General features: G+C 34.6%; 1 protein-coding gene across 1 annotated transcript; it reads left to right on the forward strand.

Moving 5' to 3' along the window:
• The first annotated feature begins 111 nt into the window (after nt 1-111).
• On the forward strand, nt 112-19,388 carry LOC139116253 (very-long-chain (3R)-3-hydroxyacyl-CoA dehydratase 2-like). Its single transcript, XM_070678841.1, has 6 exons — nt 112-256; nt 6,023-6,140; nt 9,295-9,402; nt 16,656-16,817; nt 17,441-17,579; nt 18,261-19,388. Exons 1-6 carry the CDS (start codon nt 165-167, stop codon nt 18,338-18,340), a joined length of 699 nt encoding a protein of 232 aa, XP_070534942.1. The 5' UTR covers nt 112-164; the 3' UTR covers nt 18,341-19,388.
• Nucleotides 19,389-19,659: the final 271 nt, after the last annotated feature.

Genomic DNA, 19,659 nt, shown 5'->3' on the forward strand with positions numbered 1-19,659 from the left:
AGTTTATGAATACTTTTAAACATTAAAATGATTCGAACAAATTATCTCGCTGAAGAATCAACAAACAAAAGAACGCGCGAAAATATCTGTCGAGATCAACGAACTGTGTCCCTACCTTTGAACGGTATAGCCCAAGATGCAACGCGCTAGGATAAATTCTTAAGATGGCTGCAGAAGAGCAAGGGGAGAAGAAACGACAAGTATCGCCGGCAGCTACCGCATACCTGGTGCTATACAACGTTGTCCTTTGTGCAGGGTATGTCGTCTACCACATCATATGAAAAACACATTTTTCAATAATGTCCTTTAGTACCCAAAATTTGATGGAAAGGGGCGTGTCTCGAAATGACATGTTGCATACGCACATGTCAGTGCACAAGTCGGACGGCGGGACGTTCATGATAACATGTCAGTATTGTCACTGTCACTCAAGGTTCAAAATATCACTGCCTAACACAGTGTACAACTTTGCATTTCGTCAATTGCGACTGTCACAATAATTATTATCTTTGAGTCACACCAAGAGATCACTCAAAATTACAGAAGGTTAATGTTAAACTTGGCCTACCAAATTTAAAGCCCCAATAACTGCAAATTTTATGCATTATTTTCATGATTTTCAAACCAAAGTTGTTTCGTGTAAATGTGCTAACTGAAGGACATGTATAGAATGCAGCAGTGCCGTGGCTTATAGATCGTGCTCGATAAGCCACAGCACTGCAGCGTAATCACAGCTAGTATAGAAGTATCACTGCTTGCTGATGCAGACCATGCCTATGCACTTTAACAGGTTAAAAATAAACTGGTGCTGCACTCATAAAATGGCGCCCACACAGAAAAGTACAAAAATATGCAATATTTCCTGCACATACACATCGTGATCATAAAAGAAACAAGCATGATGTCATTTACTTGAATGCACAACACACAATGAACAATATTTTGTTGTTGTAATACATGTATATATTTTCTCTGTCACATGATTAGTTTTTAGCTACTATAGACTATAGTCTATAGAAGCTATTGGGATGGGTATCCGTCCGGCGTCAGTCTTTATGTATGTCGGTTTGTGAGGCATCCGTCCACTCAAATATCTTGAGAACAGCAGTACTTACTGATTTGATATTTGTTGTGTAGATGAAAAATATGATTATGAGAAACTGTTTTTTTTTAATTTTTTGATATTGTTGAAAATATGCAAATTAGTGCCAAAAAAGGTGTTTTTGGTAAAAAATCTTCATAACCGCTGGTCAGACAGCTTTGTTATTTGGTATACAGGTCCCTAGGGATAATTCAACTTAGATTTTTTTCAAATTGTGATGAAGTATGCAAATTTGTACTTTTAAGGAATTTTTTTGTCATTTTTGGTCAAAACTTTATTTCATCAAAACCGCTTGTCTGACAGCTTTGATATTTGGTATACATGTTCCTACTGATGAACTAAATATGATATATTGAATATATTTTTGGTGCAATTTTTGCCATTTTTGGTCAAAAGATGTGTTTCTCAAAAACTACTTGTCTGATGCCTTTGATATTTGGTTTACAGGTTCCTAGGGGTTGTCTTAGTGTGATATATTGAAATTTGATGAAATCTTCAATTTTTGTAATTTTGGGTCAAGTTTTGCCATTTTTGGTCAAAATATTTGTTTCTCAAAAGTTACTCATCTGATAGCTTTGATATTGGTATACAGGTTCCCAGGCTTTATCTTAATGTAATATATTGAAATTATGATGAAATCTTCAATTTTGTATTTTTGCAGCTAATTTTGCCATTTTTGGTCAGGCCATGCTGAAATGAGCTATCAAAGATATCCACCTTCTTCATCAATACATATGTCTCAAAAAGTTATTCTCTACATAACGCAGCAGAGCTCTGTTGACTGTTGGGTTGCTTGTTTTTTCAAAACCGCTGGTCAGACAGCTTTAATATTTGGTTTACAAGTCCCTAGGATGACCTTAGTGAGATAATGTCATACAGTCAGGAAATACTTAATTTTGTATCCATGTTTATAGTAGCTTCAGGGACTTTGGCCCTATGTTTGAAAATGGCGGGAAATCTAAAATGATGTTAAAACATTTGAATTTACATGCCACTTTCGACACTTATGACAGTGATATACACTTTTTCAGTCTTTAATGGGCCTTATTCAAAGAAAACTCTTGGAAAACGGGGGATATTTTGAGATTGGTTTATTACACATTCATAGCTATTGACGCTTTAAATTGTGAACAATGCAGCAAGTTTTACTAGTATTAGCATCATTCAAAGTGTCGTAGGACCTTATGACATATTACTGTTCAAAGTCCTTTCCATGATAATCTTATGATAGTATTTTCCTTCATATGTAGGAGAATTTAGATACAAATGAAAACAGTGTGTTCTGCAATTGATCAGCACAATTTTTGAATTCCTTCGGGGAAGGGATCAAATAACAATCTTTTTTTACATTTTATTTATTCTTTAATATATACATTCTCTAATTTCACATTATGCCCTTGAATTATTGTTTCCTGGTTACTTTATGAAATAATTTGCAAAATTCTCCTTACCTCGTGTAGAGTTACGAGAGGTAAGTAGAATTTGGATTGATACTCTTCCTAATTTTCCCTGATGCCGGAATCAGGCTGATTCCAGTATGAGGCAAATATTTGCTCACACTCAAGGTAATCTACAGAATGAAATGCATACTTTTTCAAGTACCATGGTTGTGAGAGGGTTAAACAGTTTTGAAGACCCTCTGCAGTCTCTGAGAGTAACATTCTATCATCATCATATGTACTAGTAACTCAACACCATCAATTGACAATGATATCTGAACTTGTCGATTAGAATTCATATATTAAATGTGCCAAATTTCAACGCCAAACTTTTTATTAACCCTTAACCTGCCAGACAATATCACTTCCCATCAGCCAACTCAGTCAAGTATTGAGCCAAAACCATATGTATTTTTACCCATTTGGCTCGGTCTGTTCCAACAGCTTTTAACATTCCATAAAATCATGTTTACAATATCTGTTATTTCAGGAGCCTTCAAATGTTTTGTGGTAAAATGTACCAAATGGGACATAATGTGCTTCACTAGTTTTAATGAACTTGACCTGATGGTGAAATATGAACTTAGCAGGAAAAGGGTTAATAGTGAATTTTGTCAATGTATACTGTAAGGGCCTGCAAATCAATAAAGAATGAAGTAAACAATAAATTATGTCTATGTTGCTGATTGCAAGTTGATTATTGTTAGTGATGAACATAGTTGCTTGTATACTTTCAATTTGATCATTTTTTAGCTCATATTTGGTATGTATATAAATACCAAAAAGAGCTTATATGGTGAGTCGGTGGCGTCTGTATGTCTGTATGTATTATGTATGTATGTGCGGATGTATGTCCGTCACACGCAAAAGCTCCCAAACTGCCGCACCTACTATCACAGTATTTGGTGTACAGGTAGACCCAGGGGTTGAGATGTGACGTTGTTCAAATGAACACGTCAGTGTCAAAAATATGCAAATGAGGTGAGAAAAAGGGGAAATCCTGCAAATGTGCGGGAGTGGTGGCATTACTGAAACAGCCCACACATCTGAGTTGGAGATTCTGTAATCTCTAACCTATTTGTATGCAGTGTACCTATTATGTGTAGGAGTGGTGGCAGTGACTGAAACAGGCTACTCCACTGACCTTTAGTCATTTTCTGTCATTGTTCATGAACTGATACATACTGGCAGACCTGCTGAAACCATGAAGGACTGTGTTGAAACATTCCTCTGCTAAGCCTGTTCCTAAAGTTGACCTCTAGTACCTAAAGTTTCAGACCTTATTTACTTTTGTCTTGTTTTTTCGGTTTAAACAGGGAAAGACACTAAGGGTTGTCCGATTGCCCGGGGCAAGTGAAAGTCGCGTTCGGGCAAGTGAACCTCCGATGCCACTTGCCCGACGGGACAAGTGAAAAAAAATAATACCTAGAAATCGAATTCACGAGAGCGATTTTCTGGTGAGGGAACACGGACTTAAACAACAAAAAATTTTCATGTTATGTCATCGTGAACATTTCCATAAGATTTTTCATAAAATTGCATGAAGAGTTCAATAAAATGCAGTTCAAACAATACCACCGGTTAAATACCGTACGCTGATTTTGCATATGAAAAAGCTGTTCAGCTGGTGGAGCGTACGTTCACCAAAGTTCATTGCATTGACTGTGAGGTTACGGTGTCTCACAATATGTTGATACGGTAAAAAAAAGAAACACACAGCGGTTTTGTGCTTTGTATGAACGTTTATAATGATGTAAAAATAAAGTCCAGTGGTGAAAAATCACCACAAAAAAGAGAGTTTTACTAAAACGTACTCTTCAATGTTAACTTGTTAAGTGACAGTGAGTGGCATCGTGCAAGACCGCATGCAATGAAAGTCATGAGCAGGCTTTGGTGTCAACGGGTCCAGTCTTTGAACACTGACTTAATTTTCAGGTCAATAAGCTAAAAGTTACTTGTCCGTGGCGACCAACCTCTCTGTTTGTGAATTTTCCCATTCTAAAATGACTGTCAAGAAGCAATTGGAGCGAGTTTGACATCGAGAAATTCATCTTTCAAGACACACAGAAAACCACCGACGCCTTAGGTTGTTGGTTTAAATTATATTTAGTCTGCGCATGAGCATTAAAAGACCACCTAGGTTATTAGAAAAACATAGGATACTGGTATAGTGCAATGGTAATCCAAATTCATAGGGCTTGTGTATGATGTCAGCGCAGTAAAAACATGACAAAGAAGTACATTATTTTTCAGAAGCTTCAAACATTCCTTTATAGCTACAGATTTTTTTCTTTCTGTATATATAAGTTAAAACTTTTAACTGCAAAAATACTTTGAAGGTACAATTAAAATGGCTGTTATTATTTGTACATTAAGACCTAAGAAAGTAAACATACAAACATATGAACTGTTAGAATTTTTTCTATGAATATGAAAGCCCCACTAGCTGTAAATCTTGAAATTTGTTGACCTAAAAGGCTTCTTATTTTTCTGGTTTTCTTTAAATTCTACCCATTAATAGGATATAGTCTTTTGCAGCGTTACAAAACATTCTTTAGTGAAAAATTGGACAAGTAAATTTACATTTTAACCATTATTTTGATTTCCCACCATACTACAAAGAAAACAAAACATTTTTGTCCCAGTTGAAAACATTCAACACTATGCATTACATTGGACTACCCTGTTGTTTCCGTGAATATTCAAATGCATACCGGTATATGCACGGTGTACACTGTTTTTGCTATATTTGCATTGGGTGCCATTTTACGTTTGGGCACACATTATTTTTCTTGTTCAAAATTGCACATGCAGTCTCACTGGGCAGTTAACAATACTTGTATTCCAACCCCTCAAAGAGCACATTCCCAAAATCTTGTTTTAGTTCAGAAGTAAAATCACATAAAGAATGCTATATGATACTGCTAGTGGGGCTTTGATAATTAATTTAATATAAATGAGCCATCCAGCACTCTTAGAAGTGTGAGGAGAACCCTATGAGAATGTCTGACATTTTCTCATGATAACATGATAATTTTCAAAATAAAGTGTGTGAAATGAAAAACCAATGTTTTAGCTTTTTTCAAACACGTAAATTATACTGGGCAAGTGGTTTTCCAATTCGGGCAAGTGAACCGAACCCCCCACTTGCCCGAAGGGCAAGTGGATAAAAAAATAAGTGTCTTTCCCTGTTAAATATTTCTTGATGGACCAATTCAAACCAAATATGAGCACACTGTCCTTGACGGTATTTTTGACTCCTTACCCTTGACACTGAATGGTAGAAACATGGAAGAATCGATGTAGCTGCTGTTCTTATAAGTAGTTTCATGTTCTAAATTTTGCTAATTGTTGGAGGATATGAAATGTCTTTGCATGAACATTGGTAGTGACAAGGATTGTTAGCGATGTGAAATACATGCGCACAAAGAATTCCACATCATGAAAACCTATATTGATAATAGTGTTGTTGTTTTTACAGATGGACATCAATTGGTGTTATCATGGTCAAACACTTCATAGAGACAAAATCTCATGATGGAATGTATGAAGCTTTTGAAATACCACTGAAAGTGTTCCAAACTGCAGCTGTCTTTGAGGTGAGTTCACATACAAAGTGGTAAGTTCAAGAAATGTTACAGGTTATGGCCCATTATTTCCTTCAAATTAGAATACCAGTCATTTACAAAAGACATCACTTGCTCATGAGCATCTATATTTTGATCCTCAAACAATCACCAATCAACAACCAGAAGGCGATGAAGTTTGTTGATATAGTTAGCTTATTTTTAGCTGAAAAAGTTGAATGTCAGAAACATCACGTGCTGTAACATTTCTTGTACTTCTGTGGTACAGATGTGCTGTGACAGACTACATGTTCACCTTGTTTCAACATCAAGGAGTTCAAATGGAAATGTGTTTCTTTTGAGAAATTTTAATTTCCAGGTATTGTCATTTGGTATAATCAAAACAATGACATTAAAATTAGTGAACACTCATTTCAATAGTATTGTGTCAAAAGAATTCCAGAAGTGAACAATTTTGTCTCTGCTGTTATTTACATTTTTGGCTAATCATGATGGTTGTATAGTGTTGTATGCTTACCCGTTCCAGACAGCTAGAACTACCATAGCAGTGCTTTTATTTATATTGCAAACTTTGTAGTTTTTGTCTCAAGGACCAAACAATGCATTGCTTTGGTTGCAGGAAATGATCAGAATTGTTTTGTCATCATATTCATGATCACAGTATACTTTAATAACAGGGGACAGGAGCTACCAGACTATCTGCTGCAGCAGTTGTTAATTTATCTTTTTGTGTGAAGCACCAAAATTATGATGTTTATTTGGATACGCGATGTGATCCCAGACTCTATCAATAATGTACTAAGAAATCTTTAGCAGTGCATTAGATCAGTGTTTTGGATACATGACTTGGGGATTTGTTGTAGCCATTTTGTTTTATATCATTTGTAAATAGGGGTTACTCCAGCTTTTGCTGATAGAAGAATCATGAAAGTAAATAATGTTTTTGAGAAGATTAAACTGGGCTTCTGTCTCAATTTATTTCCGTAGTTTCTTGCTTCATACATGTAAGAGTAGCGCTTAATATTAGGGTTCCATGATTGTCAAGAAAATATGAATTCTATGTTCAATGGAACTCTACACTGAATGAGATCCACATTAAATGATTACTGCAAACAGTCAAATTGCTGCTATCCCTATACCTGTTCGTGGTTACCTAGGGTAGGCACACAGGTAATAGTGATAGTTGCACATAAGGTCAAGGATACCGCGACATTGGCACTATAGGCATTATCTGATAATATTATCTAAGTTATCTAAGTTAGAATCTAATATTAAAAGGATGGGGAAGAGGTAGATGCCGGACATGCTGTTTTGTCGGATAATATCGGGTAAAATCGATAATATCGTCTAACATCAGAGTCTAATATTAGATGACTGCGGAAGGGGCTGATGCCCGACATGCTGTTTGATCAGATAGTATCCGATAAAATCAATAATATCGTCTAACATCTAAGTTAGAGTCTAATATTAGAAGGGTGGGGAATAGAGTCTAATATTAGACAACTACGGAAGGGGCTGATGCCCGACATGCTGTTTGATTGGATAGTATCCGATAAAATCAATAATATCGTCTAACATCTATGTTAGTGTCTAATATAAGAAGGAAAGGGAATAGTGTCTAATATTAGAAGGATGGGGAAGTGGCAGATGCCCGACATGCAGTTTTATCGGATAATATCTGATAAAATCGATAATATCGTCTAACATTTAAGTTAGAGTCTAATATTAGGATGTGGAAATGGCAGATGCCCGACATGCTGTTTGATTGGATAGTATCCGATAAAGTCGATAATATTGACTAACATCTAAGTTGGAGTCTAATATTAGAAGGATGGGGAAGAGACAGATGCTGGACATGCAGTTTTGTCGGATAATATCGGGTAAAATCGATAATATCGTCTAACATCAGAGTCTAATATTAGATGACTGCGGAAGGGGCTGATGCTGGACATGCTATTTGATCGGATAGTATCCGATAAAATCGATAATATCGTCTAACATCTAAGTTAGAGTCTAATATTAGAAGGATGGGGAATAGAGTCTAATATTAGAAGGATGGGGAAGTGGCAGATGCCCGACATGCTGTTTTATCGGATAATATCTGATAAAATCGATAATATCGTCTAACATCTAAGTTAGAGTCTAATATTAGAAGGATGTGGAAATGGCAGATGCCCAACATGCTGTTTTATCGGATAATATCCGATAAAATCGATAATATCGTCTAACATCTAAGTTAGAGTCTAATATTAGAAGGATGGGAAAGAGGCAGATGCCCGACATGCTGTTTTATCGGATAATATCCGATAAAATCGATAATATCGTCTAACATCTAAGTTAGAGTCTAATATTAGAAGGATGGGGAAGAGGCTGATGTACAAGTTGACTGCGTTCACTTCTATGTCTTCAATTATAATGATTACAATAACCCTCAAAACAGAGTGTCGGGAATCGTCCATTTACCAACCCTTCTAATATTAGACTCTAACTTAGAAGTTAGACGATATTATCGATTTTATCCAATATTATCCGATAAAACAGCATGTCAGGCATTGGCCACTTCCTCACCTGTCTAATATTAGACTCTAACTTAGAAGTTAGACGATATTATCAATTTTTTCCGATATTATCCAATAAAACTGCATGTCGGGCATCAGCCATATCTCACTCGTCTAATATTAGACACTAACATCTAAGTTAGAGTCTAATATTAGATGAATGGGGAAGTGGCTGTCGCCCGACATGCAGTTTATCGGTCTAATTTCAAAGTTAGAGTCTAATATTAGACAGGTGGGGAAGTAGCTGATGCCCGACATGCTGTTTTATCGGATAATATCGGATAAAATCGATAATATCGTCTAACTTCTAAGTTAGAGTCTAATATTAGAAGCGGATGGGTGGAAAATTCTAAAAACGCTGTTTTATCGGATAATGTTGATAATATTATCCATGTTAGACCACTTTGGTCTCATGTTCCTGGAACTCTCTAACTTAGACATTTTAGACCGTATTATCCGATAATAAAGAAAAAGCCTATGTTGCGCCTTCATGATAAGGTCTGTTGATGTGTAGTAGTACCTTACAGTAGTTATGTAATGTATCAAACAGTTTCGTGGAGAGAATTTGTATACCAAGAGAATAATATTTGTCTTCATCCTCATTTCAGATTATCCATGCTGCCATTGGTATTGTTCCTTCATCTGTTATGCTAACTGCTTTTCAAGTATTTTCAAGGGTCTTCCTTCTGTGGGGTATCGTACACAGTGTACCACAGGTATGTCTCTACATTTGTTGACAAAGAACTTGACCTCTGACCCTTATCATGATAATGAATTACTTTCTGCAAGCAACAAGATGAGAAAATACACTGAAAAATTCATGGACTCTAAGGGACCGTCTCAGATTGTCGCAGAAGTTCAAAAAGCGAAATTCATTTGTTTAGGGGGGAGGGGGTTTGACTTCCATTCATTAGTGAACTTCACTTTCGCACTTTTATTTTGTGATCACAAGTTTTCGTGTGTTTATTTTAAATTAAAGAAAAACTGCACACTCGTGCCAACAACTTTGTAACTGTTTCCATCTCGTTTGTGCCACAAACACAATTTACCGATAGTAAAATTGTATCCTAACCTTTCATTCATCAAATTATACAAAGACAAAAGTATCATTTTTTTAAATGTGCTATTTATAAGCATCTGCTCTAACCACTAGATGTCTTTATTCTCACTTGTAATGCACCTGATCATAGTCGTTTTAATATGATTGAACCATGCCTGGCTCCCTGTCAAAGGTTCTCGCTTATTTCCCGCCCCTACAAGTACAAATTGCGTGCCTCACAAAAGACAAAGACAGCACAAGAGATTCAAAAAGGGAAAATAAAATGCCCTGTTAGTACTCAAATCTGATCGCTTACTTTTAATTGTAATGTGGCAAGGGGCATACGTCTTAGTAGCTATTATTAGGCGAGCGGCGAATCCACAAAAAGGGCCTTATTTTAGGAGTTTAATGTACCCACCTTACATACGGCCACATCATACGTCATTTGAAAGTTTATTATCTCTACTTTAAGAAAATTGACGATGTGGAGCTGCCAAGCAGGGCCATAACCTCCTAATTTGCATAATTAACAAGGGTACCCAATTTGCATAATGCGATATAATATTTGAAATTTATTGTTAACTTCTCTAACGATACGTTTAAACTATCGAGTGATATATAAAATGAAAGGTCTTTTCATGTAAAATACAAAATGGATATTCAAAGAGATATTGAAATTGATTATACTGAAATATTTTCATGTTTATGTGGAAAACAATATTTTCCCCTTTTGAATAACAATATTTTAAAAATTTGAACACATACAGCAACAACACACAGCCACACCATACGTCATTTGAAAGCTTATTATCTCTACTTCACGAAAATTAACAATTTGGAGCTACGAAATCTGGCCATAACCCCCTAATTTGCATAATAAACACGCATACCCAATTTGCATAAATGCGATATAGTATTATAAATTTATAGTTAACTTTCTAAACATACGTTTAAACTATCGAGTGATATATCAAATGAAAGGTAGTTACCATGTAGAATACAAAATGAATATTCAAAGAGATATTGAAATGGATTTCACTGAAATATTTTCATATTTATATGGAAAAAATATTTTCCCCTTTAGAATAACAATATTTTGAAAATGTTAACACATAGAGTCCTATCATACAGCCACATCATAAGTCATTTGAAAGCTTATTATCTCTACTTGAAGAAAATTGACAATGTGGAGCTATCAAGGAAGGCCGTACCCCTTTATGTCCATAAATTACACTGGTAAGCAATGTGCAGAAATGAGATATGAAATTAGAAAATTCATTGTTAACTATTCTAAACACACTTTTACACTATCGAGTGATATATGGTCTGTGGTGATGGTAATTGCATGTAAAACACAAAATTTATATCAAAAGTGATATTTGAATTAATTTACGGAAATATTTTCATATTTCTGTCGAAATAAATATTTCCTCTTTTAATAATGGTATTTAAAAAAATTAATTTAAGTATCAATGCAACAAAAAGATCCACACGAAAGACACTATTGTAGTTGTTGAAATGTAGCTTTGTAGCTGAAACAATGTGTCAGAGTAAGCTACAGTCAAAGTAATGGCATGATTTATGATCCAAATCATTCATGTCATTTCCAGTAAATCTAGTAATTGTAGGAATTCATCATCCTCTTCTTCACCAGCATTGTCATGAAACTCCGTTGTAACCGTATGGCCCAAATTTACAGAGCAACTCACAATCTAACCCCCGACTACATAACCAGTTTGTTCAATAATTACATCCCTTCTAGATCATTTCGTTCTTCCAATCAGAATCTCCTTAAAGTTCCCAAGGCCCGTACACTTCTCTATCAGAACACCTTGCCAGTTGCGGGTGTGGATGAATATAACAATCTCCCCAAATCAATAAGGGACTCTGAGTCACTGACTAGTTTTAAGAAATCTTGTAACAACTTTTTGTATAATACTTACTTGTCTGATGCCTTTTCGTAGTTTTTTATTTCTATTTGTTCTTGTGTGTTTTTGTGTTTTCATGTTTGTGCTGTAAAGTGTTTTTATGACTTTTTTTTGTCTATTCGACCTCCACGAAAAGAGGGTTTCACCTATGGAGTTATCGAGTTTAAATAAAGATTAATAATAATAATAATAATAATATATAATAAAAGGGTTGCCACAGTTATCGCTGCCTTGGCAGGAACAAAGGTCTGTGCAGGGAAGATTAATTCGACAGCAGACACAATTGGTGACATGTAATAGAGAAAGCAGCTCCGCAAATCGTTCATATCTTAGTTGTTTGAATTTTGTGTAGGTACATGTGTATATTATAGTGTATATTATGTTATGTTTGGCCGTTTTATGTATAGTGTTGATTTGCCATGGCGAGACGCAACCCTAATCTACGTGTTCTGCCCTATGGGATAGCATGACTAATGTGACACTGCGATATCCTTTGATGCTACCTTTCGAGAGTACTGAGTTGTCTTCATCAGTCCTTCATTTTCTTTTGGTGAAACATGTGCACTGATTGAATGATTGTAGGTGTTACCAATCGAGTTGTTCCAATGAAAGTTCAGTTTGTTCAAGTACGGAAGCTAGGATGTCTACTGTTCGTTCAGGCTGTATTTGTGTAAGCTCATTTGAATCGGAGATCGGACTGTTGTAGGTTTTGTGAAGTTTGGCATCATCGTAACGCTTATATTACCGTTTCTTATGTATGTGATTAGGCTACGCTCACAAATAACGGTGAGAGGCAGAGGAATTCGGGTTGGAATCGAAAATTTTGGGAGATTGTAGAGGGGTACTTGGAGATTTTGATCAGCATATAGGGGACCTGAAAATGTTTTGGTTCCCTTTTACTATTTACGATTCCAAGGAAATTTGAAATTAATTTAATGAAAATTTAATAACATTTAAATGTCATCCGATTGTCCAAAGTAAGTAATAATTTAACAAGATTTAGAATCGTTTGGTCGCATTTCATTACTTTTATCTCGAAAATATCTTGTATTCTCTATTGCCTTGTTGTTGCATGATTGTTCTAATGTATCGTAATGTTTTGCGTTTAACAAGGCCCTTGAATGTTGCCGTTTGGTTTCGTGAACCGCAATGTATCTGTTGGTTTTGTGTGTGTTTTGCAGTCGAGAATGTCCTCTTTGTTCCACCGATGACCTTTATAGATAATGAGGTCTAACGATATGATTTCTTGAGAAGAGCTTTCGAAAATTTGAAAGTATGATGCATTTTTCATGTTTGATATGAATTCATTAAGCTCGTGTTGAGTTCCAATGAGAATCATACATCGTTTCTGAATCTCAGTCAGAGCGATATTTGTTCAGTGTGTTGCTGAATTATTCTCATTTTGTCTTGTGAAATGTAATGTCGGGAATTTCTGGTAAAACTGGAGATCTCGTACCGCACCCAAATACATGACGGTAAAATTCACTGTTGACTTGAAAGTGTTGTTTTTCAAGATTATTTTCAGCATAGCTATCATGTATTTTGTTGTTGGTTGTTTGATTATGCAATCATTTGATGATCTTTCCTGATTTAATGCTCTGTCGACTGATTCCATTGGTTCATTGTGCGTTGTTGAAACAATGTCTAGTGTTACCAATGTCGCATTGGCCGGAACTTTTATTGTCTCAATTTTCCGTGTAAAATCAGTCGTATCTTTGATGTATGTTGTTTATTTCTTCACGATTTATTTGAGAAAATAGTCAATGAATTTTGATCTGTGAAAGGTTGGACTGCATCATCCACTTATAATTGGGCGGCCCACGAACTTTCCTCGTGTGGCGTCATTTTGTTCACTTGTATTTTTAGCATAAGGTACCAACTTGTAAGTGGTGCTAGTGTTTTACTCTCGACTAGAATAATCGCCATGGCTAATTAACACTTTATATAAAACAGCCAAACATAATATACACTGACAATATACACAATATCATACACAAAACGCAAACAACGAAGATATGAACGGTGTGTTGAGTTGCTTTTCCTTCATTATATGACAATAAATACGATAAACGAAATATGGTGCCTTCCGTCTACATATTCCACAGAACTGAACTGAAAATACAGATGTAACACAGATGTAGTAACCAATGATGTCTCCATATCAAACAAGATTTCTAGAGAAATTGAAACAAAAATGACATCAATAATACAAAAGGGTCATTCAACACACAGCTATTTATAACAAGATTGGAACTAATTTGGGATAATTGGATGGTGAAGTAATGTCGGTTTAATTTGCAAATTTAAGCTCATCTGCTTTTTCTTTTTACTTGTAATGTTTTTAAGAGTAACTTGTTATATTTCAACACTCAACTAAAGAGCACAAAACACGCTTTAGAAAATTTGCAAAATATGAAGACCCAATTATCGCAAAATAGTTCCAATTGGTTTCATGTATTCTTGTTGTTCAGCTATATGGGAATTAGACAGGAAAATGTTCCAGTTTTCGTATCCTTAATAAACAAAAAATCAATTGCAAAACAAATTCAGATATTTATCCCAAAACTTTAGCATTATTCGTTATTAGTACACAATATTTTGAATATTATAAACTAGTCAAAACGTTTACGATTTAATTGAAAATATTCAATAAGAATATTTTGAATACACGTTTGGAGTTCATGATTCTATTCTACATGCAAATACCTATCATTTGATATATCACTTGATAGTTGAAAAGTAAGTTTAGAGTACTTTACAATTGATTTTTGTAATTTTATATTGTATTCATGAAAATTAGGTACCCGTTTGCATTATGCAAATTAAATCATTACAGCCCTATTTGTCAGCTGCATATCGTCTTTTTTCATGAGGCAAAGATAATAGGCTTTCAAATAACGTTTGATGTTGTTGTGTGATGCGGTTCTATGTGTTAAAATTATTATAATATCGTTATTAAAAAGGGGAAAGTATATTGTTCTACATTAGTACGAAAAAATTTTAGTAAAATCATTTTAATATCTCTTTGGATATCCATTTTGTATTCTCCGTGCAAATACCTTTCATTTGATATATCACTCGATAGTTTAAAGTATGTTTATAGTAGTTAATAAATTTCTAATTTTATATCGCATTTATGCAAATAGGGTACCCATGTAAATTATCCAAATTAAGGGCCACGTCCGTACCTGACAGCTCCACATTGTCAATTTTCTTGAAGTAGAGATAGTAAGCTTTTAAATAACGTATGATGATGCTGTAAGATGTGGCTTTTTGTATTAATTTTTTTTAAATATTGTTATTGAAAAGGGGAAATATCTTTTCAATATAAATTGACAATATTTCAGTAAAATGAATTTAAATATATTTTTTTGATGTCTTTTTAGTATTCTACATGCAAATACCTTTCATTTGATATATCACTCGATAGTTTAAAAGTATTTTTCGAGTAGTGAATAATAAATATCTAATATTAATCGCATTTATGCAAATTGGGTACCCGTGGGACTTATGCAAATTAGGGGTTACGGCCGTACTTGACAACCAAATGTTGTCTATTTTCTTAAAGTAAAGATAGTAAGCTTTCAAATGATGTATAATGTGGCTATATGATGTGGCTGAATGTGTTCAAATATTTAAGATATTGTTATTCAAAAGGGTTCAATATTTTTTTCAGTATTAATATGAAAATATTTCAGTAAAACCATTTTAAATATCTTTTTGGATATCAATTTTGTATTCTACATGTAAATACCTTTCATTTGATATATCACTCAATAGTTTAAAAGTATGTTTAGAGTAGTTAACAATGAATTTCCTAATTTTATATCACATTTATGCAAATTGGGTACCCATGTGAATTATGCAAATTAGGGGGTTATGGCCCTACTTGGCAGCTCCACATCGTCAATTTTCTTGAAGTAGAGATAATAAGCTTTCAAATGATGTATGATGTGGCCGTATGTAAGGTGGGTACATTAAGTGTGAAAAATGGGTGTGTCTGCCGCTCGCCTATATAGCAAAATGCAACATTGTAGTCTCAGGCAGACATGAACATTTCGCACTTTTGAAGTTTCGTTTAGGGGGAGGGGGGAGGGGGTTTTGATCTAAACGAAGAAATTTCGTTTCTTGAACTTCTGCGACAATCCGAGACGGTCCCTAAGGGCATTAACATGAAGTTGAAAACTTAATCTTTAGTCCAAATGACGCACTGGAAAGTTTGATATACACTTTTGACTTCTAGGCTATTCATCCCAAACATTCATGTTCTTGCCAAATTTGGTGAAATACTTTTCACTGAAAAACTTCATGTGTAACTCCTTGTCCTCGTTGTGTTGACTCCATATATTGTCCATAAACATTGGAGTTCAAACATTTACAAAGGTTTGACATATAAGAGAGAAATAAACTTGAAATTTTTGAAATGAGAAAAATATTCCTTTCATGTATATCATAAAAATATTCATGTACATGATGGATAGATGTACCTCCTTTACTACCAATTTTTGTATCACATCAGTGCTGTCTGTGAAAAAATTGGACCAATATACAAGAAACAGGGTAACATGATTACACACGAGAATTCCAAAATCCTCACAAGACCCTTGATAAACTCTAATGACACCGTTCATAGCGCTGTTCACGGTTACAGGTTTGTTACTAAATATAGCTGTACACATGCGACATTGGACAATGCTGCTTGAAATGCTGACAAATTTTATCAATGCTGCATGCGTGACTGTTTTTGCAGCTTGTACACTGAGTTGTGAATATGCCTTTTAGTATACATTGTTATACTAGCAGTTGCCTATTAAGATGTGTTTTTGTCATTCTTGCATGCAGATTTTCAAAAGCGTAATCTAAAAATGTGGACAAATATTTATTTTTGCTAAGTAATGAGAGAACAATGACGTAAACTGTTAACAGCCCTATTGCTGTGATTCAAAGAAGCACATTATAGATACTGCATGCTATTCTCTGAACAATTATTTTTATCTTTCAGGTTCAAGACAAAATAGGAGTAACCATTTTTATGTTAGCATGGACACCTACTGAGATCATACGCTATGCATTTTATACCTTTGGCTTGATGAATAGATTACCTTATTTAATAACTTGGTGTCGATACACACTCTTCATCGTTCTCTATCCAATGGGTGTGACAGTAAGTATCTCTGCTGTCTTCATTATAATCAATATCAGTCTCTGTCTTTGTACGGCAAATTACAAAAACTTTTAACGCCTATTTTGTCATGTCTATTTGACAAGTAGAGCTTACCTTACCTTCCAAAAGGGAAAATCTGGTGTCTGAGTGTTTGTGTACCGGTATATGTTTTGCGTATATTTAGCTGACCATCAAATTTAAAAACTCAAAAAATGCCAATTGTTTCTTTCAAATACATGGTATTTGTCATGGAGATGAATTGTGAAGTTATGAGCTCCTTTTGTTTAAATGCAAGTCTCAAAAATATGCAAACAAGGTTGAAAATGTGATAATGGTAAAAGCATAGAATTCAGAAACTATTGGTGAAAGCTTCTAATATGTAGTTGTAATTACCTAGATAGAGTTTATGTGAAAATATATATATGTATATTCAAATATTTTCTGTCCTGTATCCTATGTTAAACTTACTGTGAAAGAAATTGTTTCCTCCTCTCATCAGTTATCATGAAAGAAAGTCATAAACTCAACATTCACAATATCACACAGAAACTTAACTTGTACAAATACATGCTTTCATGATTGCACAAGATGATGTTGTGTATTTTATTTTTATTTTCTTACAGGGTGAATTGCTGTCGTTCTATGCATCAATATCATATCTGAAGGAATCCGAAATGTTTTCCATCACTCTCCCCAATGATTACAATGTATCATTTAATTACTTTTACTTTGTTGTTGTTGTGATGGTGCTATACATACCAAGTAAGTATCCAATGAGATCGCTTTTACATTCTTAAGTTGTTATACTCCAGACAGTACATTGAATCTATGTACATCTTCCTTTGACAATCTGGTAATTTTTTTAGAAAATGTAGCCCTGAATTCGACATGTAATTGCAAGAGTATTAAGTATTATGTAAATAGACTTGTTATAAACCCTGTCAAGACACAGATGCATTACAAATCAATGTGGTGTGTTGATCCTAAATTTCCCCAGCATCAACCAGAAAAACTAAGAAAATGTAGCCAAGAATGAATATATATCATATTGAAAGAGAACTATGTATAATGTAAGTCAACATATGATAAACCTTGTAAAGACAGAGCTGCATCATAAATAAATATTTGTGTGTTAGTCTTAGATGTTTCGTGTGTGCTGGTGTAGTTTTTGATGTACTCTGTGCTAGCAATGCTCACACAGTCCAGTGGCTACAAAACCCTTAAAATTTAAATTATTTCATTGACAGAGAATCAGAAGTGAGACAAGCCTTTCTGATTCAGAGTCTCAAAGTCCTGATTCTAGTTCAGAATCTCAAATTGTTGATACTGTATGTCACATTGAAATTTACCATCAAATCCTAGCTCATCAGTCACTAGCTCATCTTACTCAGTGTTACAGTATACCCTGTAGTTTGATGCATTCATATCTTGTCTTTTTGACAGTATTTCCAAGGCTGTACTCTCATATGATTCGACAACGGAAGAAGATTATTGGTGGAAAAGTGATAGGCAAGCAGGATTAAGATAACCTTGTCTTACGTACTGTAATCTATGCAATATTTCAAGGCAATGAAATTGTAAATTTTTCCCTTTGAACACATGACATTCTTACTTACATCAACTATCAGTTGATATGTGAAAACATGTTTTTCTAAAGTACTGCCGTACATTCAAGACATTGTTGAGTCAGTAAAATCTTGTCAAACTGAAATATGATGTATTTTTACCAAATGTTTTAAAGCACAACTTTCTAGTTTCTGTGTTTTTATGATCTTGCGGTTCTAATGTGCATATGGTTTAGTGGTAGGTGACAAGATAAGAACATGACACAGTAAAACTCAACAGATTTTTAGAATTTATGTCCATTTCAGAAGTTTGTCACCAAATTTTCATTCCCATATATTGCTTATAAAAAATAGTGAATTAAGGGCCTTTGACATCGACATTATGGGACTTCATCAATCGGAACCGTTATACTTTTGCTGTGTGCATTATTCAATATTTGCAATACTCATGATGTGATCATTTAGAGATTTTATAAGAGAATTTCTTTTTATTGCCAGTGTGACTGCTGTCTAAAACTATGTATTTTTATTCATAAGAACTTACCACTCTTAGCTCTTGATGACCTATTACAATGTCAGATCATAGGTGATTTTGTGACACAGTGATCTGGTGACAACCTGATTTTTAAAATGGAATGTTCAGAGGGAATCATTTTGAAGACTGCAGGATTAAGTATTTAAAAAGTCATCATACTTTATTCTGGATATCTTGCATCATCTTTATCAATTACACATTAAACAGTCAATAAGTAAGATAAAGCAGCACATAGAATTTCTAAACATTTAATCAAGAGAGAACTGTGTTAAATTTCTTTCTTAATGAAACAAACTTTATATAATGTACACAGCATTGTATTCAAACACAAATTGTATCCAAGATCAAAATAATTTTTGATTAAAATACTGAGTCAGTGTGCCTTCACAGACCTGGACCTTCATGGAATGCACAACAATATTTCATATCCATGATATAGTATTATGAGAAGGAATTTTATCATTTTGAGGGGGAGAGTGGTTGACTCTCAATAGGTAATTTGGGTCTACTATAGCTTTTGGTAATTTTAAGATCAAATGCACTTTGCAATTTGAAATACTCATTGAGATTATTAGAAGGTGTGCATTAGAAACTGATTTCGTCACTTGTGATAATACAAGTATGTAAGGGTAGCTCAAACCCCTAACTGGGACCACCAACTGGGACTCCCAGTTGGCTTAAAATGCACTCTGGGACCGGTCCCAGTTCACTTCTGGGACCGGTCCCAGTTTACTTCTGAGAC

The sequence above is a fragment of the Ptychodera flava genome, chromosome 17 (assembly GCF_041260155.1).
Source record: "Ptychodera flava strain L36383 chromosome 17, AS_Pfla_20210202, whole genome shotgun sequence".
Taxonomy (NCBI): Eukaryota; Metazoa; Hemichordata; class Enteropneusta; family Ptychoderidae; genus Ptychodera; species Ptychodera flava.

Coding starts and splice junctions, on each gene's coding strand:
- LOC139116253 (XM_070678841.1), top strand. CDS start 165: ATGGCTGCAGAAGAGCAAGGGGAGAAGAAACGACAAGTATCGCCGGCA. Junction 257..6,022: donor AACGTTGTCCTTTGTGCAGG/GTATGTCGTCTA, acceptor TTGTTTTTACAG/ATGGACATCAATTGGTGTTA. Junction 17,580..18,260: donor GATGGTGCTATACATACCAA/GTAAGTATCCAA, acceptor TCTTTTTGACAG/TATTTCCAAGGCTGTACTCT.